The 26,176-nt window shown below is 52.6% G+C and overlaps 3 protein-coding genes across 5 annotated transcripts; all 3 read left to right on the forward strand.

Annotated features, from left to right (window-relative positions):
- Positions 1-391: 391 nt before the first annotated feature.
- C1QA (complement C1q A chain) lies at positions 392-2,352 on the forward strand. The gene is made up of 3 exons (XM_072354416.1): positions 392-487; positions 1,169-1,340; positions 1,423-2,352. Exons 2-3 carry the CDS (start codon positions 1,178-1,180, stop codon positions 1,989-1,991), a joined length of 732 nt encoding a protein of 243 aa, XP_072210517.1. The 5' UTR covers positions 392-487; positions 1,169-1,177; the 3' UTR covers positions 1,992-2,352.
- Positions 2,353-3,069: 717 nt separating this feature from the next.
- Positions 3,070-4,746, forward strand: LOC140261219 (complement C1q subcomponent subunit C-like). Its single transcript, XM_072354420.1, has 3 exons — positions 3,070-3,159; positions 3,744-3,933; positions 4,120-4,746. The coding sequence occupies exons 2-3, from the start codon at positions 3,753-3,755 to the stop codon at positions 4,674-4,676; spliced, it is 738 nt and encodes a 245-aa protein (XP_072210521.1). The 5' UTR covers positions 3,070-3,159; positions 3,744-3,752; the 3' UTR covers positions 4,677-4,746.
- A 1,312-nt stretch (positions 4,747-6,058) lies between these two features.
- Positions 6,059-8,165, forward strand: C1QB (complement C1q B chain). Of its 3 annotated transcripts, none has more exons than XM_072354400.1 (3): positions 6,059-6,170; positions 6,807-6,978; positions 7,463-8,161. In XM_072354400.1, exons 2-3 carry the CDS (start codon positions 6,819-6,821, stop codon positions 8,035-8,037), a joined length of 735 nt encoding a protein of 244 aa, XP_072210501.1. In that variant the 5' UTR covers positions 6,059-6,170; positions 6,807-6,818; the 3' UTR covers positions 8,038-8,161. The 3 variants fall into 3 exon arrangements, with proteins under 3 accessions (XP_072210501.1, XP_072210503.1, XP_072210502.1); XM_072354402.1 differs by having other exon boundaries at positions 6,062-6,170; positions 6,810-6,978; positions 7,463-8,154; XM_072354401.1 differs by having other exon boundaries at positions 6,084-6,170; positions 6,731-6,978; positions 7,463-8,165.
- The last annotated feature ends 18,011 nt before the right edge of the window (positions 8,166-26,176 follow it).

A 26,176-nucleotide genomic window follows, 5' to 3' on the forward strand; every position in this document is an offset into this window, starting at 1 on the left:
ATTGAGAAGGGTCCAACTCTTATTTCAGCTGATTGCTTCAGCACAATGGGGTGAGTCCCAACAGGCATCACGGGCTAAAGAACATCCTACAGATACAACTGGCCCTGTACAGTTTGGGTGACCTCAAATGGGAAGTCACTGCTCCCCCAGTCATGGTCCTCCAATTCTTAGGTCAAGGCATCCCTTGCACGGCAGTGCCACCTCACACTGTGCCATGCCTCTGGGCTTCCCACGTCTTTGTGCCTCCCTGTGCTGCAGGATTTCCCTCTGAGGGGTCAGCACTTTTGCTGAGCAGGCAGTTCCCTGACAGTTCCCAGCACAGCCAGGGTTGAGTGCAGAAAAGGGAACCATGCAAACAAGCAAAACTTGGCACTTCCTCAAAATCTGTGCATGCAATTCCATCCCCCCCCAGCCCTGCTCCCAAGGAAGAGCTGCCAGCAAACAGAGCAGCCAGCTCCGACAGCTCTGTTCTCAACCCAGCAAGGAGGTAAGTCACCCTGAATAGATGGGGACCTCTCTCCAGCTCTTGCTGCCTGTCCCCTTTTACAACTGTCTGAAGTAGGAAAAGGGGGAGAAGATGATGCAGAGGGCAAATATGCCTTCTCTCCACCACTCGGATGTGGGCATGGTTGCATTCTGCAGGACTGCTCCGGGTTTATGATACATCTTCAGGATGTTCTTCCTCTGTCCCAGGTCTGTGTGCTGGGGATCTGCATCCGTCTTGCCCTTTTCTTTCTTTCTTTCTCCACCCTTTCCTGTTTATTCTGTTGTGTCTCTTTACACTCACAGAATCCATTTCATGTATTCATTCCCAAGATGCTCACCAGAGCTTTTATGCCCTGCTCCACACCCCACTGCCCTGCTATGGGCACGTCTGAGCTTTTCAGTACCATTTCAGCTTATGCAATGAAACAGCAATGTTATTTTCAATGTTGTGTGTGGCATCCGGCTACACGAGTTAGGCAGCGCATGGGTGGCATGGTTGGTCTGTGTCTGAGCACACACTTGTGTCTGCACATTGCACATGATCACAGATCCGGAGGAAAGCACACATTTGTGTTTGTATGTCTGTGTTCAAGCTGCACCCACTGCTGCATGAACCATATGCATGTTTGTTCTGTGCTTACCTCCACCCCAACTCCCTCCCCCCCCCATGCTGTGTGTGCAGGGAGACACGATGCAGCTCAGCCTTTGGCTGGTGACCAGCTCCCTGGCAGCAGTGCTGGGCATGGAACTGCTTGAGGATGAGGTGTGTCGGGCACCGAATGGCAAGGATGGCTTCCCAGGGATTCCTGGCCTCAACGGGAGGCCAGGGCAGAAGGGTGACGTGGGAGAGCCAGGTAAGGGCAAGCCAGGGATGTGGGAGTGCTGTGGGCATGCCAACCGCAGCATGAATGGTGTCTCCCCACTGCCTCTCCACAGGGAAATCGGCACCAAGGACGGGCATCCGAGGACCCAAAGGAGACAAAGGTGAATCGGGGCCTCCTGGCATCCCAGGGAACCAGGGCTACCACGGTCCACCGGGTCCTCCAGGGCTGCCAGGGAAGCTGGGGCTCAAAGGGGCCAAGGGGAACACTGGCAGCTTCCAGCAGCAGCGGCATCCTGCCTTCTCTGCTTCGCGGTTGACACCGCCATCCCGCGGCACCACGGTGGTGTTTGACAACGTCATCACCAACGAGGAGGGCTCCTACAGCCCCCAGACGGGGGTGTTCACCTGCAGCATCCCTGGGATTTACTACTTCGCTTACCAAGTGATCTCCAGTGGGGACCTCTGCCTGAGCATCACCAAGAACATGGAGCGCGTGGTCAGCTTCTGTGACAACAACAGCCGCAACATCCTGCAGGTGAACTCGGGCAGCAGCGTGCTGAGCCTGGCCGTGGGTGACCAGGTGTCTGTGAACACCATCCCGACAAAGGGCAACATGATTTACCAAGGCTCTGAGGCAGACAGTGTCTTCAGCGGCTTCATGCTGTACCCACAGATGGGCTGATGGACCACCAGCCCTCTGATTTGCCAGCCCAGACCTGAGTTGCTTACACCTGTGTGTGTGCCTGCATGAGTTTGTGCCCTGCAAGGATGTGGGGTGGCTTGATATGACAGCAAAGGGGATGGCCTCCAACTGAGCAGCGGAGATCCCTTTTGCCTGCAGGAGCCAGGCGGCTCAGCCCAGTGCCTCCTGGAGGCCAAAGGCTCCTGGCCTCAAGTTCAGACCTCGTGCTGGAGGGGATCACTTGTCACCGTCTCCCTGTGTGAAATCACTGTGTGCCACTGCTTTTGCAGCTCTAACCACTGTAAGTGCATCTCTGGCTACAAGGCCAGCCCGTCTCTGCAAATAAAACTCTTCTTTCCTGATGGCTGTTTGGGTTTTCTTTTCCTATCCATACACTTTTAGCTAACTGACAATGTCCTTGGTTGTCCCAAGTTGTTCAAGTAGGGATGTGATCCCAGCTTGTCTGTGGCCAAGAACAGAACCCCAGCTGAGCAAGAGAGATCAGGGCGTACAACCAAAGCCTTCACTTAAAAGGAAGAACAGGGGAAATCCCTGGGACTAGTCTATATCTCTCCTTTCCCCGCTTGCAAGAAACAACATCCTAACCTGGGATGTTGGGACCTGAGCACCAAGCAGGTGGAGAAGTCAGCCTTGTGGAGAGGTAGTCCTTTAATCACTAGCATCAGCTCCTGCTGCCCATGCATTATCATCTCCCATCGCAGCCCGGGGTGTCCTTGCACCAGCCCTTTGTTGCACAAGTTGTCCTGGCTCTGTGGAGATGGTTTGAGGTTCTGCTCCTCACCCACTTGTTGTCTATCCACTTAGAAATGAGAAGAGGATAAGAAGAAGGAAGGTAGGGAGGGTTTGTGGCACATTTCTTGTTTGTGGTTCAGCCCACATCTGTCCTCTCAGCCCCTGCTGCTGCAGTGGTGAATCCTGGCACGAGTGCAGGTCTTGCTGAATGACCAGGAAAGTGCTTGCTCAAAGAAAATGGCCAGGCAGGAGGATGTGAAACTCAGCTGGAGAGGCTGTATGTCCCCATGGGGAGCTTTCCTAACTCTGTGACTTCCTTCAGGAGGGTATTGCAGCAACCAACCCATGTTGTTTGGAGCAAGCAGGCAGTGCTGGTAGTAGGCAGGGATTCACAGCGCTGGATCCTGTGCTGGAGGTAAGAGATGTTGCAGGGCTCAGCTGCTTGGGATGGGCTGCATGGATGAGGGTCCTGCAGCAAGATGCAGTGCTGGGTGGGGTAAGAGGAGCAGGAAGCAGCGGCACTGCTAGCACACCAGCTGCATACATCTTATGCCTGTCCTTGATGGGGGAATACCAGTGCCCCTGGGCCAAGCACAGCCATGGGAGTTCCTTGGGTGATGGGGTCTTGGTGTTGGTAGGTGGAGTCAGGAAAGTCAGGCTGCTGCTTGGGGAAGGGTGAGATCAGCTGGCTGCAGGGTGGGATGCATATCTGCAGGGGGCTTGGGATGCTGAACCAGGAGAGCTTGGGGCTGGGGCTAGAAATGGGCACCACAAGCATTCATCAGTCTGGGATTGATGATGAGCTCTACTTCCACTCACATGCCTCCCCAACGTCTGACAATTAGTATAAGAAGGTGATGTTGAAGGCACAGCCATCACAGCCTGGTGTTCCTGGTGTGTCCCTCATAGCACAACACCTCCTTTGCCCCATGTCCTGAAAGCTGCCTTATTGTGGCCCCTCATCCCAGCACTTTCTTTCTTTCCCTTTCCTTGATCCAGAGCACCAAAATGGGGCAGAGTTTTAGGGAGCACCTCCATCTCGCCCTCATCCTTCTCTTTCTGCGTCTGGAGTCTGCAGTGACCAGTGAACCCCTGCATAGCTGCTATGGGGCTCCAGGCCTGCCAGGCCTGCCAGGTGTGCCAGGCAGGGACGGCCGGGATGGGCTGAAAGGAGCCAAAGGCGAGCCAGGTGAGTGAGCACTGAGCCTGCTGTGGCTGGGCTGCCTGGGTTGCAAGCTGTGAAGAGCAATGTCACAACACTTGGAGACTTGCTTGGTGCTCCCAGGCTAGGCAGACAGGGTGGGTGGGAAGGTGCTAGGGGGCTTCTCTCCAAGTCCTTCCATTGTGGCTGACTCCATTCCCCACTGTCCTACAGGTATTCCGGCCATTCCTTCCATGCAAGGTCCCAAGGGCATGAAGGGGGAGCCTGGCAGCCCAGGTTTGAGAGGCAAGATGGGCCCCATCGGTCCTGCTGGTCCCCCTGGAGACCCAGGGGTGATAGGTGCTGCTGGACAGCAGGGGCTGCCGGGTAGCTTCAAGGGGATGCACCAGTCTGCATTCTCAGTGACGAGACAGACTGGTGTGAACCCCATGAAGAACGTCCCCGTGATCTTCAACAATGTCATCACCAACATCAACAACGTCTACAGCACCACTACAGGCAAGTTCACCAGCAAGATCTCCGGCTTCTACTACTTTGTCTACCACAGCTCAATGGAAAGGAACCTCTGCGTCCTCCTGTTCCAGGATAAGGTTAAGAAGGCCAGCTTCTGTGACCACAAGACCAACAACATCCAGGTTACTTCTGGAGGAGTCCTCCTCCATCTGGAGACTGGGAACCAGGTCTGGCTGGAGGTGAATGATTACAATGGCATGGTGGGCACTGGTGAATCCGACAGCATCTTCTCAGGGTTCCTGCTCTTCCCAGACTAGAGGACCACCGAGACTCACCCAGCACACACAGCTCTGTCCCCTTCCCTCTCAATAAATCCCTCCCCAATGTACCTGGCTGAGTATCTTTATTTTCATGACTTGCCTTTCTTCAGGTGAAGCCTGTGTGTGGCCGTATGAATGTGGTGTTGTCCATGTATGTGTGAATTCTGTCTGCACAGCACCTGGACACCCCTGAGTTCTCTATTCCATTCATAACCCTGATCTGTAGGGCCACCACCTGCACCAAAAGCATCAAGGGACTGTTCCTATGACCACACACCCACAGTACCCACAGAAGGGGGTCTGAGGGTTCTCCAGGAAGGGGTTCTGATATTCCCTTTTCCATACAACTGGATTCCATTTGGTTGACCGCAGAGAAAAGCTTGGGACATCCCCATGGACCCATTCTCAGCAGGGACTCTACCCAAACAATTTCAGAGCTCAGCCAGAGCTTTACCACCTCCAACTGCACAGAGCACAGGCACCAGGGATGGAGCTTTTGTTGCTAACTGGGAAGAAGTGGCAAAGAAGTGCCTGAGGGCGCTGCATGATGGGTTACCACGGATGGGGAGAAAAAAGCCTGGGGCTGAACCCAAGGAACCCCCTCAAAGGAGACCATTATTTTCCCAGTGTTAAAGTGCAGAGTGGCCAGGTCTTGACTGGAGGCTCTGGGTGGATGTGGCTTTGTGATAAAGACCTAGGGTGCAAGGTTTTCTCTGTGGTATCTGTGCCAGAAGGGGGCCATGGTAGGGAAAGGGAAGGGGATGCAGAAGAGCCAGACTGAAGGAGCTCATGGCTGTGGAGGCTGCAGAACCCACCAAAACCCAATGGAGATTCCTCCTGTACAGTAGAAAGCAAGAGCTCATCTCCCCTGAACATCCTGTGCTACGCTTCAACAGGGCATCAGCAGAAACTGAGGTTGGAAATGCTTGTATCTCAATGTGAAATCATTTCCCATTCCCAGCCTGGAGTTCAGATTCAGGATGATAGATGCTTCGGCCATGGCATGTCCTCTTGTCTGGTAGCATCTCCCAGCACAGCTGGTTATGCACAGGGAAGCCTGAAGGATGCCAACAAAGAGCACACAACTTCCTGCAATGCTCTCTCCTCCCTGGATTTGCATGGAGCTGATGGCAGTACTCCTCAGAGTAAGCACAGCTGAGCAAAGCACAGAGACCATGCAGGATAGGGCAGATATCTCCCTGCTTCCCAGGACCAGACCTGTGCACCTATGGGGCTCTGCGTTGCTGCTTCAGGATTTCACATTCTGCTGAGCTGACAGCAATCATAAGGGATATGAAAGTGACACTTGAAGAAAGGACTGGAGCTAAAAATATAAGAAGGGATGTGGCCAGATTCTTTCATAACTATCCCTGCAGCAAACTTCTGCTTCCCCTTAGGGTCATTTCCAAGCAGGACAACAGTGTGTCCTCCTCCCATTCTGTGCAACAAGAAGCTGACAGTAGGAAGGCTGAGCCCAGCTCCCTCCTGCAGGTAGGAGTGCATAGGGGACCTGGCAGCACCGGAGGGACAGTCACCCCAGTGCTGCTGGGGCTTCTTGGTGGCTTGGGCAGAACAGAAAGGGGGTGCTGGGCTGGGGATGGAGGAGATCTCTGGTGGGACCCGAATAATTTCTGCCCAACCTGGGGAAGTAGGAGAAGGAAAGGGGGAATGAGGGGGGACCAAAGGGGTGGTCAGGGACTGAGCACTATTCTGAAAGATGCTGTCTCAGTAGGGCTGGTTAGATACAGATATGATCCTGGGATGAATCAGGCATGTGGCAGGACAAATAGGGACTTAACACAGATGTTAAGAGCGCAGATCTGGGGATATCTTTTCTATCTGCAAAGACTAAAGCTGTTCCTCAGGCATGCCAGTGGGAAGCAAGATTCTGAGACTGCTCTGGCACAGTGATTTGGCTCTATGTTCTGCTGTCATAAGATGAGATCCCAAAGGGTCTGGTCCCTCCAAGACCACAAGGAAGGTGGATTTGGCCCTACAAGAAAATATATTCCCTCCTTCATGGTATCACTCAGGAAGGCATCTTCTTCCAGAGCAGCACAGAATGGTTTCCCCACCCCTCCCACTGTTAGAAGCCTTGCAGCACCTCAGCATCCTTCTCTACTCCAGCAGGAAGACGAGATGCAGACCATGTGGGTGGTGTTGATCTGCTTCACCGGAGGGCAGCTGGCAAGTGCCACGCTCTGCAAGACTTATGGCACCATCCCAGGCATCCCGGGGTCACCAGGCCAACCTGGCATCAATGGCAGAGATGGGGAGAATGGTCCAAAGGGCGAGCCAGGTAAGGAGGAAGTTATGGGTGTGGAAAACATCATCACTGAGAATAGGAAGAGCTGGTGCCAGACACGTGGTTGGGGGAAAGCAATCCAGCAGAAATCCTTTTACAACAGGTTCTTTGTGGTGTTATCAGGATTGGGTGATACTCAGGCAACTAGATAAGATAGGAGGTAACGGCCTTAAGTTGTGCCAGGGGAGGTTCAGGTTGAATATCAGGCATTAGCACAGGCTGCCCAGGGAGGTGGTGGAGTCACTCTCCTTGGAGGTGTTCAAGAGCCATGGAGATGTGGCACTGAGGGATGTGGGGAGAAGAAAACATCATGAAGGACCTGGGAAGGGCGGAGAGCAAGAAGAGCCATGCCAGCCAGGTGGGGGGGCTCTACTGTCCCACATCTCAGCACAGATATCTGTGGTTCACTTTCCATTTCCCCTCTGCAGACCCACAGGGCTTGTCTGCAACCACAATCCCTCTTCCTCCTGCTTTCTAGGTCCTCCTGGACTCGTGGAGCACGAACAGGACATTGGCGAGAAGGGAGACCCAGGAGAACCAGGATATCCTGGGAAGGTTGGCCCCAGAGGGCCCCCAGGTTCAAAGGGGTTTCCAGGCCCCGTGGGACCCCCTGGCCCCCCGGGAGACCCTGGTGACTACAAGGTCACCCTCAAGTCTGCCTTCTCAGCTGCCAGGACCATCAGCATCTTCCCACGCCGGGAGCAGCCCATCCGCTTCGACCGCATCATCACCAATGAGAACAGACACTATGAGAACCGGTACGGCCGCTTCACCTGCCAGGTCCCTGGTGTCTATTACTTTACCTACCACGTCACATCTAAAGGCAACCTGTGCCTCAGAATGAAGAAGGGACGGGGTGGCAGCAAGGGCGAGAAGGTGGTGACGTTCTGTGACTATGTGCAAAGCAGCTACCAGGTCACCACGGGAGGTGTGGTGCTCAGGTTGGCAGCCAATGAGTCTGTCTGGTTGGAGCCAACAGAGAAGAACTCTGTCGTGGGGATCGAAGGGGCTGACAGCATCTTCTCCGGGTTCCTGATTTTCCCTGAGGCTTAGCTGCTGTCTGTATCCTGGCGAGAGACAAGATCTCCCCTTGGAATGACTCTTAGTCCCAGATTTGGTGCCCTAAGTGTGTTGTGTTCACATTAAATGCATAACAGCTCGTTGTGCCGCTGCTGACTCCTAGAATTTGCCTCCTTTCTTATCTTTGAGCTCAGCCCTGGAGCTTTCCCACACCTTAGGTACAGTGTGGGAGGAGGGAAGGGAGAATAGCTCATTATAGAGGAACCCAGGGAAACTCCCAATCCAGGGCTGATAAGGCCAAGACCCTACTCAGCACTATCCCTGCCACTGGGGGCTGTCAGGCAGGTGGCACCAAGCTATGGTGTGTGAACTGCATGTGGATGCCAAAGAGGAGGGGGATTTTGTAGGGTATGGGACTTTAAAGGAGTTGGATGGAGGGGATATGGGAAGGTATGGGGGAAATGGTTCAGCATTTGAACCCCAAAACACCTGCATGGCAGTGTACACCCACCGAGCCTCCTCCCAGGCCCCATCAGAACTGCAGGATGCAAGGAAATGAGGAGCTGCCAATACACTGGAGGACGGGGCTGCCATTCAAAGAGACTCCAGCCTGCCATTCAAAGGGCAGGCTGGAGAAATGAGCTGCTAGCAACCTACTGACATTTAGCACAGACAAATGCAAAGTTCTCTGTCTGGCATGGGATGACCCAATGCAGCAGGACAAGCAGGGGGTGGAAGGAAAGTTTGCAGGGAAGGATCCGGGATGCTGATGGGCAAGATGCTGAAACTTTCTGCCTTTCTGTATGATTGATATAATCCTTTTAGACTTCTGAAAAGGTCTTTGTCAGAGCCCCTTTTCAAAACTGATGTCTGGCCTAACACCAGCATCAGCCAAACAGTTCCTGGGGTCTTGGCTGTACCCACAGAGGGTCAGTGCAGAGAGCAGCTATATCTTGAAGTGCAGCTCTGTGCTTAATCAGTGGGAAAACTGCTGCAGAGAACAACGCTTCCTCCTCTGGGTGTCAGCCAGAACCAGCCTAGTTCTCAGCAATGCACCTCAGGAGTCTGCTCCTTTCCTTTCCTTTCCTTTCCTTTCCTTTCCTTTCCTTTCCTTTCCTTTCCTTTCCTTTCCTTTCCTTTCCTTTCCTTTCCTTTCCTTCCCTTCCCTTCCCTTCCCTTCCCTTCCCTTCCCTTCCCTTCCCTTCCCTTCCCTTCCCTTCCCTTCCCTTCCCTTCCCTTCCCTTCCCTTCCCTTCCCTTCCCTTCCCTTCCCTTCCCTTCCCTTCCCTTCCCTTCCCTTCCCTTCCCTTCCCTTCCCTTCCCTTCCCTTCCCTTCCCTTCCCTTCCCTTCCCTTCCCCTTCCCCTCCCTTCCCTTCCCTTCCCTTCCCCTTCCCCTTCCCCTCCCCTCCCCCTCCCCCTCCCCCTCCCCCTCCCCCTTCCCCTCCCTTCCCTTCCCTTCCCTTCCCTTCCCTTCCCTTCCCTTCCCTTCCCTTCCCTTCCCTTCCCTTCCCTTCCCTTCCCTTCCCTTCCCTTCCCTTCCCTTCCCTTCCCTTCCCTTCCCTTCCCTTCCCTTCCCTTCCCTTCCCTTCCCTTCCCTTCCCTTCCCTTCCCTTCCCTTCCCTTCCCTTCCCTTCCCTTCCCTTCCCTTTTTCCTTCCCCCCCCCCCCCCCCTTTTTTTTCCCCTGTTTTATTTGCTTTGTTCTGTTTCGCTCTTTTTCTCCTCATTTAAACGCTATCACAACTAAAATTGGTGAAGCAGCATCTCCTCGTGGCCAAGCCAGAGCTTACACCTCGGAGCTGCACCAGGTGGTGCTGTGGCCCTCATCTATGGAGTCAGACCTCCATCGAGGTCCAGCATGTGCCCACGCAGTCACCCGGTGCTCAGAGGATACAGCCTGAAAGCTAAGGCCGGTGGGGATTGTAGGTGATTTCAGAGCAGGCTTGTCAGATACATGCTTTGCCAAGCTGCAGCTAAGCAGCAGTGGGATGCTTTGCCCTCTCAATGCTGGAGCTTATATGGATTTGGTGAGCTAAAGGGGAGGGAGTGGAAACCTGGAGCAGGGTATGAAACTGTGCAGCGTGCTGAGTGCCTATCAGTATTCATGGAAAGCGAAGCTAAATTAGAGATCAAAGCACATCAGAGAGTGTGTTTAGAAGTGGGAGCCATGGCTGCATTGTAAGAATGAGCCAGGGATGTCAGTCCTGCGCTCTGGTCGGGTGAAAGCAAGGAAAGCAAGGATGCACAACGACTTCCATCCCATATATATCTTACCTTGAGGTATCTGATGAGTTTGTTTCCCTACTCAGGCTTTTATTTGTGAATTTGAATGATATTTTGCCTGGAACAACACACACACTGGTTTGCCATCCCCATTGCATGAGCTGGCAGCTGCGGAGGGCTGGACACCAAAGGGTTAAGCCCTGCCTCCTTATGAGGAACAGCCTTCGCAGAGCTGCAGAAAGGCTCTTTCTTTCCTCAGCAGATCTCTGGGAATGAAAAGTCTGTGTTCCAGATATTAAATTACTCATAAAATAGTCGTCCTGTCCCCGAGGCGGCTCAGCAGCCCCCAGCCCCCGCCGCCCGCGCTGCCGGGCCGCTGATGTGCATCTGCATGTCACCTCCTGCTACAAGGTCAATCTCTCCAATTTAAAGCAGCAACGTCGGAAAGCAAACCAGATTTCAGCCAGAATTAGCTTCAAATGGAGCATTCAGGGCACCGGCACTGGGGAGGGAGAGCAGGAGGGGAGGGACCGGAGCTCAACCATAGGGTAATGGGATGAGGCCTTCAAGGCCCTGTGGCATGGCGGTCGGCTGGGGAGGATGCTTGGCAGACAGGGAACAGGATGGAAAGGCCTCGTGCATCCTCTTGGCTTGCAGCAGGGATCTCAGCAAGGCCTCGTGCATCCTCTTGGCTTGCAGCAGGGATCTCAGCACCAGCCCTGGGTTGTTTTGCTGCCCCTGCAAAGCTGCAGCCCCAAAGCAGGCATGGGTCGCCTACAGACCACAGCTAGGCCCAGGTTTCCATAGGGATGCACAGGGACAGCTGCTTCAGCCCTTGTTTTTCAGGATGTGCCAGGAGTGTGAGCTGTGAGCTCAGCTCTGTGAGGCTGGGAGGGAAGACTCGATCCCCATCCTTGCCTATACACCACCATGAGTCTGGAGGTGGGTGTTTGTGTACATTAACACCCAGCAAATGTAATAGGCACATGCAGCAAAATGCAAGCCATGCAAATAAAGGGGCTGTGAGAAAGAAAGGGACAGACTCCTCAGCAGAGTCTGCTGGGATGGGACAAGGGGAGATAGTTTCCAGCTTAAAAAAGGGGAGATTTAGACTGGATACAAGGAAGAAGTTTCTTACAATAAGGGTGGTGGGGCACTGGCACAGGTTTTCCAAAGAGGTGGTGGTGCCCCATCACTGCAGACACCACTGGAGGGGCTCTGAGCACTGATGGAGCTGTGAATGTCCCTGCTCACTGCAGGTCCTGATGGTCTTTGAGGGTCCCTTCCAACTCAAACCATTCAATAACCCTGTAAAAACAACACGCTTTCAGCATGCAGCACTACAGCAATGCACGACCAGGCCGAGAGATCTACACTGAGGCAGATCAGTCCGTTGTTCATCTGCTCACCCCCCACTGCCCTAAATCTTGCATGTACATGCAGAGAAAAAAATCATGCAAGACAGCAAGGAGCTGCAGTGAGAGATGCTGCCATGTGCAGTCTCGTGAGGGCTGCAAAGACACAGGAAGGTCCCCAGGGAAATGTGTGCAGCACACATGGGCACATACCTGAAATACCCATCTGGTTTTTGAATAGGAATTATCTGTGAGGCTGCAGTTCTGTCTGACTCAGGGCTGAAGGCTGCAGAACAGCCCCCGGGCTGAGCACTAGGAACGCAGCCCCCAGGGCTGAATGCTGCTGCCCAGCACTCCCTCTGTTCCCATTATGTGCCAGGAGAGCTTTTGTCTGGGGATACTGGCATGTGCAGTCACCAAGGAGACGGAACAGCAGCAGGTCATCAGCACGATTCCAGACGAGCTGGGAGGGACACACATTCTGGGATTATGCTGCATGCCTGCCTGACCAGCAAGGGAATCCCCAGCACCCTCCAAGACCTGGGTTCTGCTCCCACAATGATCCCTGAGTTATCATCAACCTGCTGATGCCACCAGCTCCCTGTGGAGCAGCATGATCCCTCGAGATGCAGGAGGGACTGCATTGAATCACAGAATGATTGGGTTGGGAGGGACCTCAAAGATCATCCATTTCCAACCCCTGCCCTGGGCTGGGTGCCCCCCAGCAGCTCAGGGGAATGGGGGACCCACAGCTCTGGGCAGTAGGGAAGGTGGCATCGAGGTCTCCCCAGAATCTTTCTGTCTCAATTTCCAGCTTCATCCCTTCTTCATTTCACATCTCTTTTTTCCTAGCAGAATGCACTGCAGGAACATCAGAAGTGGCTGAATATTTCGTGCTTATGACCCCAAGGACCTCAACCAGAGCATTCATGCACCCTGAGCCCAGACAGGCAGATGCATCCCCCATTTATTATTAACACATTTTGCTCTTTGTGATTCTGAGTTTCATTTAGTTTTTCAAGGCAGCTTGTGTTGCTCTGGGTTTTGCTTCTATTTTTCCTCCCAGCGTTAAAATGTCTAATAACTCCTATTTTCCCAAGTTATACTTTTTTTCTTAAATGTCCAAAGTCTTCCTTTGACGTTTTTGCTGCAACATCACTTGTGTTAGGAGAGCTCAGAGAGGCTGAAGTAAAGGTCAGAGGAGACAGGCAATGGCCCCCAGGTTTCCTCCAGCAATCTGCAGCCACAAAAGATCAACAGCAAGGAAAAGACACTGGGTTCAGCTGCAAGGCTGTCTGCTCATGGCATAGCACAGTGCTTGGCACAGACTCACAGTGCAGCCCGAGGGCTTGGGCAGGAGGTACAGGTGCTCTGCCTCTGTGAAGAATCAACAAGTAAAATGGCACAGACTGCTCAGGGAGGTGGTGGAGTCACCATCCCCGGAGGTGTTCAACAAGAGGGTGGATGTGGCACTGAGGGACATGGTCTAGAGAGGTTGATGGTCAGACTGGATGATATTAAGAGATCTTTCCCACCTACAGAGTGGATTTTCCAATGTCTATAGAATCACAGAATCATCGAATGGCTTAGTTTGGAAGGGATCTTAAAGATCATTGAGTTCCAACCCCTTGTTGTATGCTGGTTTCCCCAGGCCAGATCAGACAACCACCCAGGGCTCCATCCAGCCTGGCCTTGTGCACCTCCAAGTTTGGGGCACCCACGGGACATGGGTCTAGTACGATATCGAGACTCTTGCTGTCACCTTAACATAGTTTGGTTAAAAAGTGAGTGGCCCATCCTGTTAATTAGTACCCCCAGCCACCCCCAGCCAGGGGGCCAATATGCCTGGAAATAATCCCCTGGCTCAGGAAGAGCAATCTCTGTACCATCAGCATTTCCATGTCCCACAGGATGTGCTTGGTGATCCCAGAGGTCTTTTCCAACCTTAATGATCCTACGATCCTACAATTCTAGCATCCTTGCAGCCACGTTTTGGGACGCTTATTCACTTTGCTTCTTGCTGCTGCGAGACTTTCCGTGCTCAGCAAGACACACAGTGTGTGCACTACCCTTGATTGGAAATTTTCCTGATGTAGATGTCATAGAGCTCTTTGGCAAGCAACCAAGGGGGCATGTTGGAGCTCAGAGTGGAGCGAGAATGGCTGCGTGCTTGTGCATACTTCCCCTTCCAGCCCAGACATATGCTTCAGGGCCCTGTTCCATGCCCTGAAAACACAGACGGGGGCTGCGCATGTTTCAGGGTGGACTGTTTGACATCCCTCAGCTGCTGGGGCCATTGTGCAACTTGTTTTTTGCCTCCCCGCTAATCGTGGGCTGTCTGCTCTGTAAAAGGCTGGAACACAAAGGGCAAAATGCCGCAGCAGGAGATGACCGTGCTTGGGCCAGGAAAATCCAGCCGACATTTTCTTTCTTCCTCGGTTTTACCACTAGATGTCATAGGAAAGGCAACGATGCTTTCCAGCCCTTCGTCCCCCCGCTTTCTGCCTCGGTGGCCTTCGGAGCGCTTTGTCTGGCAGCAGAGTCCTTGGAGAACCCAACGCCTGGGATTTGGGGTTTCAATGGGCATTGAAATGCAACTGAAACCTTTTTCCCAGCGCCTGGCTAAGCCGCCCGCGCGGACCCTCCCGGGAGGGAGCCACACATCACCCTTTCTCAAAAGGACAACGCCGTCACGCCGGGACCCGCTGCACCTACAGCAATATGGTCCCTTCAGACGAGTCGGACAAACAAGGCCTTTATAGGCACTTTCTTTTCTTCTGGAGTGGAAGGGAGAGAGCCGGGGGAGAACTCGGGGGCGTCCCACAGCAGCGGAGCAGAACACAAAGGCGTGCAATGAAAGGGGCACCAGCAAATCCTCTTATAGGGCCTTCGCTTCGTGCACATTCACAGCCCCCGTCTCCATCTGCTGGGGGGGATCCCCAAGCGCGGGGGGAGAGGGGCTCTCCCTGCCCTGCACCACCAAAGCAAGCAAAGTGCATTCAGGGAGTGAGAAAAGGATGAAAAGGAAGAATAAGGCCGTGCCATGCCGCTGCAGAGCCTGCGGTCAATGCGGCTCTGTGGATGCCACAGTGGGAGCAGGGAGGGGGGCTGCGGCTGGGGGAAGGGAGGCAGCTCCCGGGGGAAGCAAGAGCATGGAGACCATTCTTGTGGGCAATGGGCAGTGCCAAGGCACAAGAGCCCTCCAGCCACCCTGCAGGACCCTCCGTGACCCTCACAGTGCCTCCACAAGCCTAATGGTGCCTTGGCATTGCTGGGCTGGGGGTGGGTCTGCAGGCTGTCAGTCAGCCCCGTGGGGAATCAACGTACTCATGATGGTATCCAATCCTACATGTGTTGGGGCACCGTGACCCCGCTGGGGAGGTGGGTGCACAACTCAAAGGAAATTAAGGAGACTACACCAGAAGGTGAGCAGCAGCATCAAGAGCACTCGTGAAGGAAGGAAATCCCCGTGTCTGCCAAGGAACTCTGTTTCACTGGGGCTTTCAGCTCCTAAGAAGGCCAGACATGGGACTGTGTTTCTCTATGAGACAGAGGAAAGCCAGGGGTACTTTTAGTGCAGCCTGTATAAGCCATCTGCCCCTCCCCATAAACAGATGAGGAAGGTGACTCAGTAAACAATGCATGGTAATGCAGTGATAACCAATTGTGGATGCTGCAGGACATCAAATATCCCCATCTCCCATGAGTTCACACTCACTGGGCCTCCTTTTTCCTGTCCATCCTGCATTTTTAACTCTTTGCATTGTGAATGGATGAGCACAAGAATGTGTCTAACTGGGTCAGTCCAGACCGGGACGTGATGTTCCCTCTCATATGAGTTGAGGATTGATTTAATTCCTGCAGATAAAGCTGCTTGTGTCTCTTTTCTAGCCTGGTGCCTGTCCAGCCCAGGGAGTGGTCCTTCCTCTTTGGTGGCCTGAAGCCAGTGCTCCAGGAGCCCTTCCTACTCCACCATGATGCAGTTGGGTCATGCACTGAGAGAACATCATCTCTTTCCTGCAGCTGGGTGGAGATGTCAGGAAAGAAGGACAAAGTGCTGGAGAAACAAAGAGGGTTGGGGTTCCCAGGCTTTTCTAGAGATGGTGGGAAAGAGAGATGTGAGTAGGAGTGGGGCTGAGGTCAGATTATTGCTGCTTCGGGCAGTCCTGGTCCCATCAGGCTCTCAGAGGCTTTCAAACATGGAAAATGGGCAGGAGTGTAGTGGTGACAGCTACTTCCCACCTGGGAAGCTCCAAAGCCCTGTAATCAGAGGCGCATTGCCACAGACATGTCCATTATCTGCAGAACACTGTTCTCTCTACCGCACGCAGAAATGATTCATGAGCAAGTCAGGTAACTCTGGATGCCAAGGCAGTGATGAAGGTCAGACAGTCTGAGTGTAGCTCTCCAGGGTGAGAGAGTGTGAGACACAGACAGCAGTGGACTGACAGTCTTCACTAGTGATGGATAAACATCCTTCTGGAGGTCACTGTGCATCAGTCACACCAGCCTGATACGAAGGACTGCACCACCGTGTTATGCTTATATGGCAAGGCCTTGGTGGCAGCTGCCCCGTGTCATGGGCATCCCATGGGAGGGACTCCACACTGAGCAGAGAGTGGACATGGAGGAGCAGCAGCTGATGGTGTTATGGACTGACCACAGCCACCATTCTACTGCACCGCTCAGGGAAAGGAGGTAGAAGAGGGTGGATGCTGGGGAAAGTGTTTTTAGTTTGCTTTTAGTTTCTCAGTGCTCAGGTCTGTTATCAGTAGGTGATAAATAACATTAATCTCCCTTCCTGGTGATTGCTGAGTGATCTCCCTGTCCCTTATCTCAACCCATGAGACTGTTTTCATCATATTTTCTCCCCTTGTTCTTTTAAGCAACTCAAACATTACTGTCAGTAGACTTTGAGCTGTGGCTGACCCGAAAGACCCATTGAGCTGTGGCTGACCCATTTGGAAGAGCCAGCTGGAGCAGTTCTTCCAGAGGTGGGAGAATACATTGCTTTTGTCCATCCTAGCTACTCCAAAAACTGGGAGAGGCACATGGGAGGAAGAATGGGCGCTCACCACCTGCCTTTCACCCCTACCATTGCTCTCAGAGAGAGGCACTCACTTAGATCTTGTGATTTCCTCTTGCCCCATCTAAGCCTGAGCTGAATAGGCTGGCAAAGACCCATTTATAGCTGCAGACCTCCCAGAGCCCCAAAATACCCCAAACTGAGAAGCACGCAGGCTGTTTCGCTACAGCTCAACTCACTTCACTCATCACACAGGTGCCTCTCCTGCAGAGGATCCTTTCTTCTGGCACTGGAAGAGTTCTTCCCCAAAACAAACTGAAGTGCTTCATCTTCAAGAGCCGCCATCACTGTATTTCTCCCCCTGCCACTCAAACACTGCTGTGCTCTCGTGAAGACTTGTGCAGACAGGGGAGTGCTATGACCACGGGTCACTAAGAGCTGCAGAAAAAGGAAAGGAAGCATTTCCTTCTCTCTATCCCTTGGAGATAACAAAGGACATGAGTAGATAAATGTCCATAGAGCTGGGAATCCCAGGGGATGAGCAGCAAGCAAAAGGCTGTACCACCCCTACTGCCTTATAGTCTTCTGCATGCACATGGCTTTGCTGATGTGCAGGCAACTCATCAGGAACTGTAATCATTCTGATTTCCTGAGGAGGACTCAACACTGGATATCACACAAGCATTGCTTGTTGTTGTTGTGCAACTACTGTTGGATATCAAACAACTTCTATTCGGATATCGAAGAAGTGCTGTTGGATATTGTGCAACTACTACTGGATACTGAACTACTGTTGGATATCAAACAAGTACTGTTGGATGTTGTGCAACTACTGTTGGTTATTGGTTACTGTTGGATATGGTGCAATTACTGTTGGATATCAATCAACTGCTTCTGGTAGTTCACACGAAGGTGCTAATTCTGGTGGGACAAGCAGGGGCAAGCACTGATCTGGAAGAGAATGATGGAAAAGAGGAATGCATGGACATGGTCCTATTTTGGTGTGTCTGGCTTTCTGTTTCTGCCTTCAGATCCCTTCTTCCTAAGCAGGGAGGACTCATGATGCTCCACGAAACATGCTTATGAAAAATATCATCAAGGATTTATTTGCCTGTTCATGGAGGTATCCAGGGAATCTTACTCAATGCTGAGCTGCAGGACTGTGAGTACTTTCTTGGTGCTTATTCCTTGGAGAATGTGTTGATCAGATGCACCAGTGCCTAAAACTCACTGGCTTGGTGCCCTATCCACTAGAAAGTCTTACTCAGGGAGAACAGCGTTAGATGCTTCAGAGTGATACAGTGTGGAGCATAATCCATTGCCAGAGGAAATTTCCTGCCTTGCAGCCTAGGAGTTCTTAAGGCATAGGGAAGAAGTTCAACACTCATCACAGGTCAGTGCTGGCTTTTGTTGTTGTTGTTTTGCCTTTTGTGTCTTCAGCCTCCACCAAACACAGATACACTTCTGTAGGTGCTCATATTCAGAGGCAGCAGGTTCTCTGGGCAATCACACAGAGTGCAAAAGAACATTCGTGATGAAAAGGATCAGAGATTGCACCACATGACTTGCAAAGCCTCCATCACCCTCATGCAGGCCAGCAAAGCCTCCACGAGGGCAAAAAAAATGATTATTTGCTGTATTTGATTCCAGCAGGATGCAGGAGGCTGAGGAAGGGCTGGTGAGCTCAGTGCTTGTGCTCACCAACAAACACACACGGCAGGATCTAAACAGGTTGCTTAAATCTGAGCCCTGTGCTCTTGTGGTCTCGTTGCATGTATTCCTCATCCTGGCTCTCCTCCAGACCTGACTCTGCTGGGAGGGACAGCTTTCCTGAGCCCCCCATTGCAGGATCTGAGCCCTGGGAGCCTGCAGGGCTGGGAGCTGCTGCCTGCTCCCAATCTGCTGCCATTCCAGCTCCCTCTTGGCAGAGCTCCTCATGCACAGGGCTCCAGGGCTGCACTGTTTGCTTATCTAGCACCGTGATTTAACACAGACGCAGGAACTCACACACTCTTTCCCAGTCTCCTTCAAATTACTTTATTGCTTCCTGTCAACTAGCCGAGCATATCCTGTTAATATACAATCCCCAACGAGCAGTTTTCACAGCATAATCCCCCTTTGTCAGATAACGCAGCTCACCTCCCAGTGGATGGCCCCATTCTGGACATCCTGGGATGCAGGATCCTGGGAGCAGGCAGGTATTTTCCAGTGAAGCAAACCTGCTCTTGTCATTATGTTTAAAGCACCAGGCGCTCAAGAAACATAAAGATGTGGCTCTGATGGGCACTGTGGGATGGGTTAGGTTTGGACTTGGTGATCTTGGAGGTCTTTTCCAACCTTAATGATTGTGTGAGTGGGGTATGGAGGGTTTATGGTTGGATGTGATGATCTTGGAGGTTTTTTTCCAGCCTTGCTGATTCTGTGCTTTTGTGCTTCCATACATTGCTGCAGCCCTTTTGGGGGGAGTCTTGGAGTTGATGGTATTCTATCACTGTCCTACCACATGCCCTAGGGACTATGGGGCTCCCAGCAATGTCCATCTGCCAAAGGTGGTTGTTTTAAAGGCATACGTTGTGTTCCTCCTTTATCTCAGATGTTCCATCAACCACTCTTGGATCTCATGCTGACATTCTCATGTCCAGATATTGCATTTGCAGGATGTTGACACTACCTGGTCTTCTTAAACCTCTTTCTGGGCTTTCTCCCTAACCTTGATGTCCAGCTGATGTGCCAGATGAGACCGTGTCATTATTTTGTCCATGATACAAGACTGGAGAAGTCCCTTTCAATGAACACCCCAGTGCTGGAGATTGCTGAGCCTCCACAGTGCCTGCTCCAAACATGCCCCTTGCCATCACACTCCTGCTTTGGCCTGAGGAAAAGGAACACATGCAACCACATAGCACATCTGTAGCATCACGCAGAGCCTTATTTTTGTAGCTGTATCTTCCAGGTTTCTCCTCGGTCCTGGTCCTGGGACAGTTTATCTCTCTGAAGTCATTCCTGGAAGCTGGGGACAAAGTTGGTGCTGATAGTTGGTTTACTAGCAGCTGGATCTACCCTCGAGGCAGCCCCACACAGTGGGGCTCTACATGCTTAACACCTCATTGGCAGGAATATCTACTTAGAGAGCACAGTTTTGCTTGTCTGAAAAGAAGGAAAAGCCTGTTTGACTGAGGAGAAACACAGATCACTTATCTCAGTGACATCTGAACAGCCAGTCCTGGAAATTGACTCCAAATTAAAAACCAGTTGAAAAGAACTATTTTCCCTCCCAGGTAAATCAGGGCTAATGTAGTTCCTCCCTGCTGAGCAATGTGTTCTGTGCATAGCCAGCCCAGCACCCCTATATGTCCATGTCCTGTGTCTGGAGGATTGTTTGCTCCGTTGCTCCAGCACCCCACCATTGCTCATCTCTTACAGCCCCAGCCCAAGGCTGCAGCAGCAGCTCTTCCTCTTGGCAACCACAGCCCTCCAGACAGAATGCAAACCATCTCAAGAACAGAAGAAGCAGAGAGTTGTTTTAATTAAAATCAAATTAAAGGCCTATCTGATCACAGCCTGGGGATGAGTAATGGGATACAGCAATCTATGTCTCATGAGCTCAGCTTGGAGCACACAGGGCCAGCGGCCAGTTGGCATGGCCATGTTAGTGGTCTTGTCCATGCCATGCTGGTGCCAGGGAGTGTCTGAGGGACAAACCCACCACATCCATCTCCTGTGTGCCCAGGAAGGGTTTTAATCACAGACAGGAGATGGTCTATGGACTGCACGAGTCCAGAGCAACCCATATTGAAGAAGTCCCAGTTCTTTCTTTGTTCCCATGGATTTCCCGGATCCCTGTTTCAAGAACTTGTACAGTCTCCATTTGAATCTCTGTGAGTTTCTTTCATCCACAGCATGCTCTGCCAAGGAGCTCCCCTGCCCATGCGGAGAATCACCTTCTCCTGAGCACCTATCTTTTCTTCGTGATCTTCATCCAAGCTTTGTCTGATGGTCATGGTTCTTATGAGGTTGTGGTTGTTTTCCCCATGTGCAGGATGGGTCCCAGCTCAGACCCTTCAGGACCTACTGGTGACCTCCTCCACTTAGAGCACCCACTGCTTAATCCTACTCTCTGCCACCATCTCTTAGACAAAAAGACATGGAACATCTGCTGTACTTCTTCGTTGCTTATTCTCTTCAAATAAACTTTTTGACAAGAGTCTTAATGGAAAGCCTTTGGAAATCCCAGCAGGTGAAGTGCACAGCAACCCACATTCCCAGAGAGGTGGTGCTCCCCCATCCCTGCAGGCACCCAAAGTCAGGCTGGAGGGGCTCTGAGCACTGATGGAACTGTGGGTGTCCCTGCTCAGTGCAATGTAGTTGGACCAGATGGCCTTTAGGGTCCCTTCCAATTCAAACCATTCTATGATTCCATGACATTGCTGGCAGGTCCTTCGTGTCACCAGGGCAGCAGCCCAAAGAGCAGATGGATGGGCTGCTCCACGCTCCATCCATCTTTGCTAATTGGGCAGTGTTTCCCCTCAGCCCTCGCCAGAACCATCTCCTGCCGGCTCCTGAAAGTAAGTAAGTATTAGCATGAAGAGCATGTGAATGAATTTGCCAGATCCAACATCTGTCTCACTTGCAGGACTTCTGTGGTCGATGGCTCTGTGTCCAGGTGGAAGCTGGTGATGAGTGGTACACCCCAGGGGTCCATCTTGGGACCAGTGCTCTTTACTATATCAATGATATAGGTAGGGGGATTGAGTTTGCTGATGGCACCAAGCTGAGCGAAGCAGTCAACACGGCAGAAGGAAGGGATGCCATCCAGAAGGAGCTGGGTGGGCTCGAGAAGTGGGTGCACGTGAACCAAATGAAGTTCAACAAAGCCAAGTGTGGGCTGCTGTGCTCGGGTCGAGGCAATCCTGGGTATGTGCACAGAGTGGGAGAACTCACTGAGAGCAGTGCTGCAAAGAAGGACTTGGTTGGATGTTCTGTTGGATGAAGAGTTTGTCATGAGCCAGCAGTGTGTGCTTGCAGCTGGAAGGCCAGCTGTGGGTGACCCATCCCTGGAGGTACCCAAGGCCATGGACGGGGCCCTGGGCAACCTGATCTAGTGGGGGGCACCCAGCCCATAGCAAGGGGTTGGAACTGGGTCAGCTCTAAGATCCAAGCCGTGCCTTGATTTTATGGTGGCTTGCTCCAGCTCAGTCACATTTTAGCCAAAAAAAAATAGAGTGGAAATTCCCACAGACAAAGAGACAATGAGATACACCTGCTGTACAGCTCGTGGCACTGCTCCTGCTCACTCCTGACCTTTTGTCTGCAGACCTTGGAGGGCTTTTGTCTGCACGCTGCGCACCTTGCTCCATGCCCTCGCATCTCCCTTCTTGCTCTCCTGTTCAGAACAACCCAGATACACCGTTTCCTTTTCATCCGCTGTCCTGAAAGAAGATATGGTTCCTCCTTCAGTTCCTGCCCTCTCACAGTAATCACCCCTTAGCAGAAAAGAGCCCTTTTACAACGCGCTGTTGTCTTTGATGCCATGTTTGCTTTCTCGTCAACCTGCCGCTAACTCAGGCTTTTGCTCACGAACATAACACACGCTATTACATTTGTTCATAGCACTCATAAGCATTTGCAAAACTCCTGCTTTTAACACCAGCAATGGCAAAACAAACAGCTCGTTTTCTCCCCAGTTTCCCATTAAATGCCATTTCAGCCTTTTCAATTTCGAGGATGCCATGAGTTTGACTCCTCAGCTCTTCTGCCTTCCTTTGAGTAACTTGAAAACTATTTCCCAGGAGATTTCTGGGCTGTGGATGCTCAGCCACCAGACAGCAAGGGTTACATCCTTCTCTTTTACACACCTCTAGAAAGATGCCTTTATAAGGTCCATCTCTATATAAACCTTTCCCTTTGGGGGGGTTGACATATTTGCAGCCCTGAAGGAGACGATTTCACAACCTTTATCTTTCCAAATGTTCCTTTGCTAACAGTGAGCATGCAGCCACAATCAGGTAAATCTGGCAGGTTGATTTGGTATAAGGTTGATTTGGCTCTGACTGTCATCATAATGTGGTGTCAAATGAGCTGTTGAGCAAAATACCCCAAAGTTTCCTGCCCGATTCCAGCTTTCTAAATCTGTTTTAAATGCTTCAAAAGTGCCTCTTCTCTTTAATTTGTTCCCATGGATACCATTCAGAAGTTCCATTCATTTTAGGCGTGCAACCCTCTTCAAATCTTTATCACAATCTACCAGTTGACTTCTGCTTCCTAAATTAGCCGAAGGCTCTGAAATCGAAGGCAACAGCAACAGAAATCGAGGTACCTTTCACTCATTGCTGTCTGCACGCACACTTTTCCCTCTGCAGAGATGAAATCCCACAGCTCTGTGTATTCCTGGGGTCCCGGTGCAGGATGATGCTTGGATCACCCATCCCATCCTCTTGCCTTCCTCCTTTCTGCTTCACCTCAGCTCCACTTCTGGTTCCATGTAGCATCAAAGCTGACTTTGTGCAGGTATTTAACAGCGGAGCTCAGAAATGCCGGAGGAGTGCTGAAGGGAGCTGCTTCCTCCGTTAGGACCCCACAACAAGCCAAACGGGTTGAGCAAGAACAGCTTCCAGTGTCACATTTCAGCACAAGGCACCCAACGCCAGCTATCTGCACAGAGCACACTCACTGCCTGATCTTGCTTGAGCTCTGCCACAAGCCCCCATTGGGGTGGAGACCCAGTGCTCTGCTTGGATGGGGCTGGAGCCCAGATCCCCTAAATCTAGTCTGAGCAGGGCTGAAAGGAAGCACCCTGCTTAATGTGCCCTTACCGTATAGTAAGGGGATGGGGTCAGGGCAGCCCCGGTAGCCTGGGGCATCCCTGCTGCTCAAAGCTGGACTGGGCTGGATTCTGTGCTAAGCTGCACAGCATTTGGGGGTGGTGGAGGGGGGAGGCAATGGAGGACAGTGGGCATGGGTTGGGGTTGGACTGGATGATCTTAGTGGTCTTTTCCAATCTTAATGATTCTGTGATTCTAAGACGGAGGGGTCCATTCTTGGGATCAGGCTGTGATCACACAGATTGACTCTGTGCGGTCGTGCACCCTTCACTGAATGCTATTGGGAACAGCGCCTGCATCCCTGATTGGGAACACAGAGCAGGTGCAAAGCAGTGGCTGCTCGCCTTTGGGCAGCGCTGCTTCAGACTATTTATCATTCAGATAGGGGAAAAAGGGTTAAACACAGCCTGCCCCCCCCCCCAGCCAGCGGTGCCTTTGGTTATCTGCAGCATGGCTGCAGGGCTACATGGTGCCTGTACATGTTCGAGGATCAAGAGTTAAGTGTTTGAATGATAAGTGATATCTTAAAAACATAAGTTTAGCAATGAGCCTTTGCCGACAATACTATACTATTAGTTAATAGGCAGAATTAACTCACTGGCCTGGGGCCAAGCCCGTCACAGCCAGAGCCAGAACAGCTGAAGCTGCTTTTCACTTGGGTTTTGCTTTTATGGGATTTGCTGCTGCAGGGAGACTCCAATTTCTGTACAAATATGCTGGCATTTCCCTCCTCCCAACCTGCCCCTGGAAGCTGCACGGAGCCCGAGGGATTCAGCTGGGAGCTGAGAGCTTTCCTGCTGCACGCGGGGACGTCAGCGAGGTGCCGGTTCCCCACGGGGTGTCTCTCTGTTGGCTCTCAGTGTGTGTCTGCAGGCAGATTTATGGCTCTAGGTGCCACCAGGGTAACCCATTCCCTCTTAGGGACATGGTAGGGGTGGGTCGATGGCTGCACCTTAATGACTCTGTGAGTAGTTCGGATGATGGAGCTCTGGATCCTGGAGATCCAGCCTAGATCACAGTGTGTGGGTGGTGCTGGTGGAGCTCATCCTGCCCAGTTGGGAGGAGGTGGCCTCATCCCTCGGCGTCTCCCTCCCGCCCCACTGCACCTCTTTAACCCCACAGAGCCACCTCCTCCAGGTGCGATGAGCCAAAGGCTTCATGTGCAAATACAACCTGTTCTTCCTGCACCAGGGAACTGTAAATGCTGCATGCAATGAGTCACCATCAAACCCGCTTTAATGTCCTTTAGATGCCATCTCTTGTGGCTCTTGTCTGCCTGGGAACCATCTTTTGATAGGAAGCTAACACGTGCAATTGAAGTGGCTGCCCCATTTCTGTAACCCCGGTGCTGCTGCTTTTCCCAGGCATGGTTTTCTCCCTGCAGCAGGATTTCAGCATCCCAATGGGAGCAGCAAGCAGGGCAGAACCAACAGACCTCGCTCCTAAGGTGGGGGGTCAGTTCCAAGTGACACCCGATGGCAGCAAGGAGAGCATCAGCTCCTGTGGTCCGTGAAATGTCCTTTATGGAAGTGCTAAAATAGGTTTGGGCTGGATTAAAAGAGCATTATGAGAAGTCTGGCAACACCATGAGATGCTATTGGGTGGCTTTCACTTGTCTGGGCTGCTGAACCCCTGTGGGATGCAGGACAGGGACTGGTGGGACACTGATCCATCCAAAGCCCTTCCTAGGGGCAGAGTGAAGACACGAGGTGGGAGCAGCGCTCACAGTTCACCTCTGAAGAGCATCTTCAGGGACAAACCCATCTCCAAAGGAGAACATATGAGCTTCAGAATCACTGCTGCTATCAGACCGTAAATCTGGGAGGTCTGCTCTCCAGCAGCAACAGCCTTGGGGATGTTCTGGAGCTATAGGAGCTCCCAGAGGGGATCAGAGCCTACAAAGTTGGCTGGTTTTTGGCCAGCGTTGTCAGGGAGCCTTGACCTGACACAAAATGAGTTCCCTTCATGGGGTCAGGGCACTGCAGATGTCCAAGCTGCTGGTGCAGCAGGGTGATAAGGAGGAGCACAGTGAGACAAGCCTGTTCCTTCCATGCCTCTCGGTGGGTATACTGGGACCCCAGGCTCATGGGGAACTACGGGTACTGGGTGTTGCGATGGAGAGGAGGAGCCGGGTCCCACCTGACCCCGTCTGGTCTGAAGGGGGATTGTATGTAATCCCTTAGAAATGAAATGAATTCCTGCTCCCAGCTCACCTGGGTCGGTAACCCCGGAGGGTCCGTGGCTCGGAGCCAAGCCGAGCCTCCCGCCACCAACTCTCGTAGTCCGTCTGCGGGCATCCGCCGGACCCTCTTTGTGCCCCCAACGAGACGCTCCGCACCAGCCGCGTTTTCTGAGCTCGCGGACGCTTTGGGGCGAGGATCGGGCAGGCACGGCCCCAGCCGGGGGGGGGGCGGGGGGATGCCGAGCACGGGGACGCCCCAAGACTCGGGACGGCGCTGAGCTCGGAGGTGCCCAACCGCAGCGGGGCGGAGGCCGACGGCTCCGTGCCGCCCCCCGACGGAGCGGCGGGGCGGTGGGAAGGGCGGAGGCGGGGGCATCCCTGCGGCCCTCCGGGAGCTCCCCCCCCCCTCCCTTTTTTCTCCACCCCCCCTCCGGCTTTCGCAGCGCTCACTCAACCCCGAGAGGAAGATTTGGGCTGAAATCACGGCTTTCTCTGGATGATCGACAGCTCCGGGAGAAACCATCGTTCGGCGCAGGGGGAGCCGCCTCCCTCCTCGCCCCCCTCCTC

The sequence above is a fragment of the Excalfactoria chinensis genome, chromosome 20 (genome assembly GCF_039878825.1).
Source record: "Excalfactoria chinensis isolate bCotChi1 chromosome 20, bCotChi1.hap2, whole genome shotgun sequence".
Lineage (NCBI taxonomy): Eukaryota > Metazoa > Chordata > Aves > Galliformes > Phasianidae > Excalfactoria > Excalfactoria chinensis.

Coding starts and splice junctions, on each gene's coding strand:
- C1QA (XM_072354416.1), top strand. CDS start 1,178: ATGCAGCTCAGCCTTTGGCTGGTGACCAGCTCCCTGGCAGCAGTGCTG. Junction 1,341..1,422: donor GGGTGACGTGGGAGAGCCAG/GTAAGGGCAAGC, acceptor GCCTCTCCACAG/GGAAATCGGCACCAAGGACG.
- LOC140261219 (XM_072354420.1), top strand. CDS start 3,753: ATGGGGCAGAGTTTTAGGGAGCACCTCCATCTCGCCCTCATCCTTCTC. Junction 3,934..4,119: donor AGGAGCCAAAGGCGAGCCAG/GTGAGTGAGCAC, acceptor ACTGTCCTACAG/GTATTCCGGCCATTCCTTCC.
- C1QB (XM_072354400.1), top strand. CDS start 6,819: ATGCAGACCATGTGGGTGGTGTTGATCTGCTTCACCGGAGGGCAGCTG. Junction 6,979..7,462: donor TGGTCCAAAGGGCGAGCCAG/GTAAGGAGGAAG, acceptor CCTGCTTTCTAG/GTCCTCCTGGACTCGTGGAG.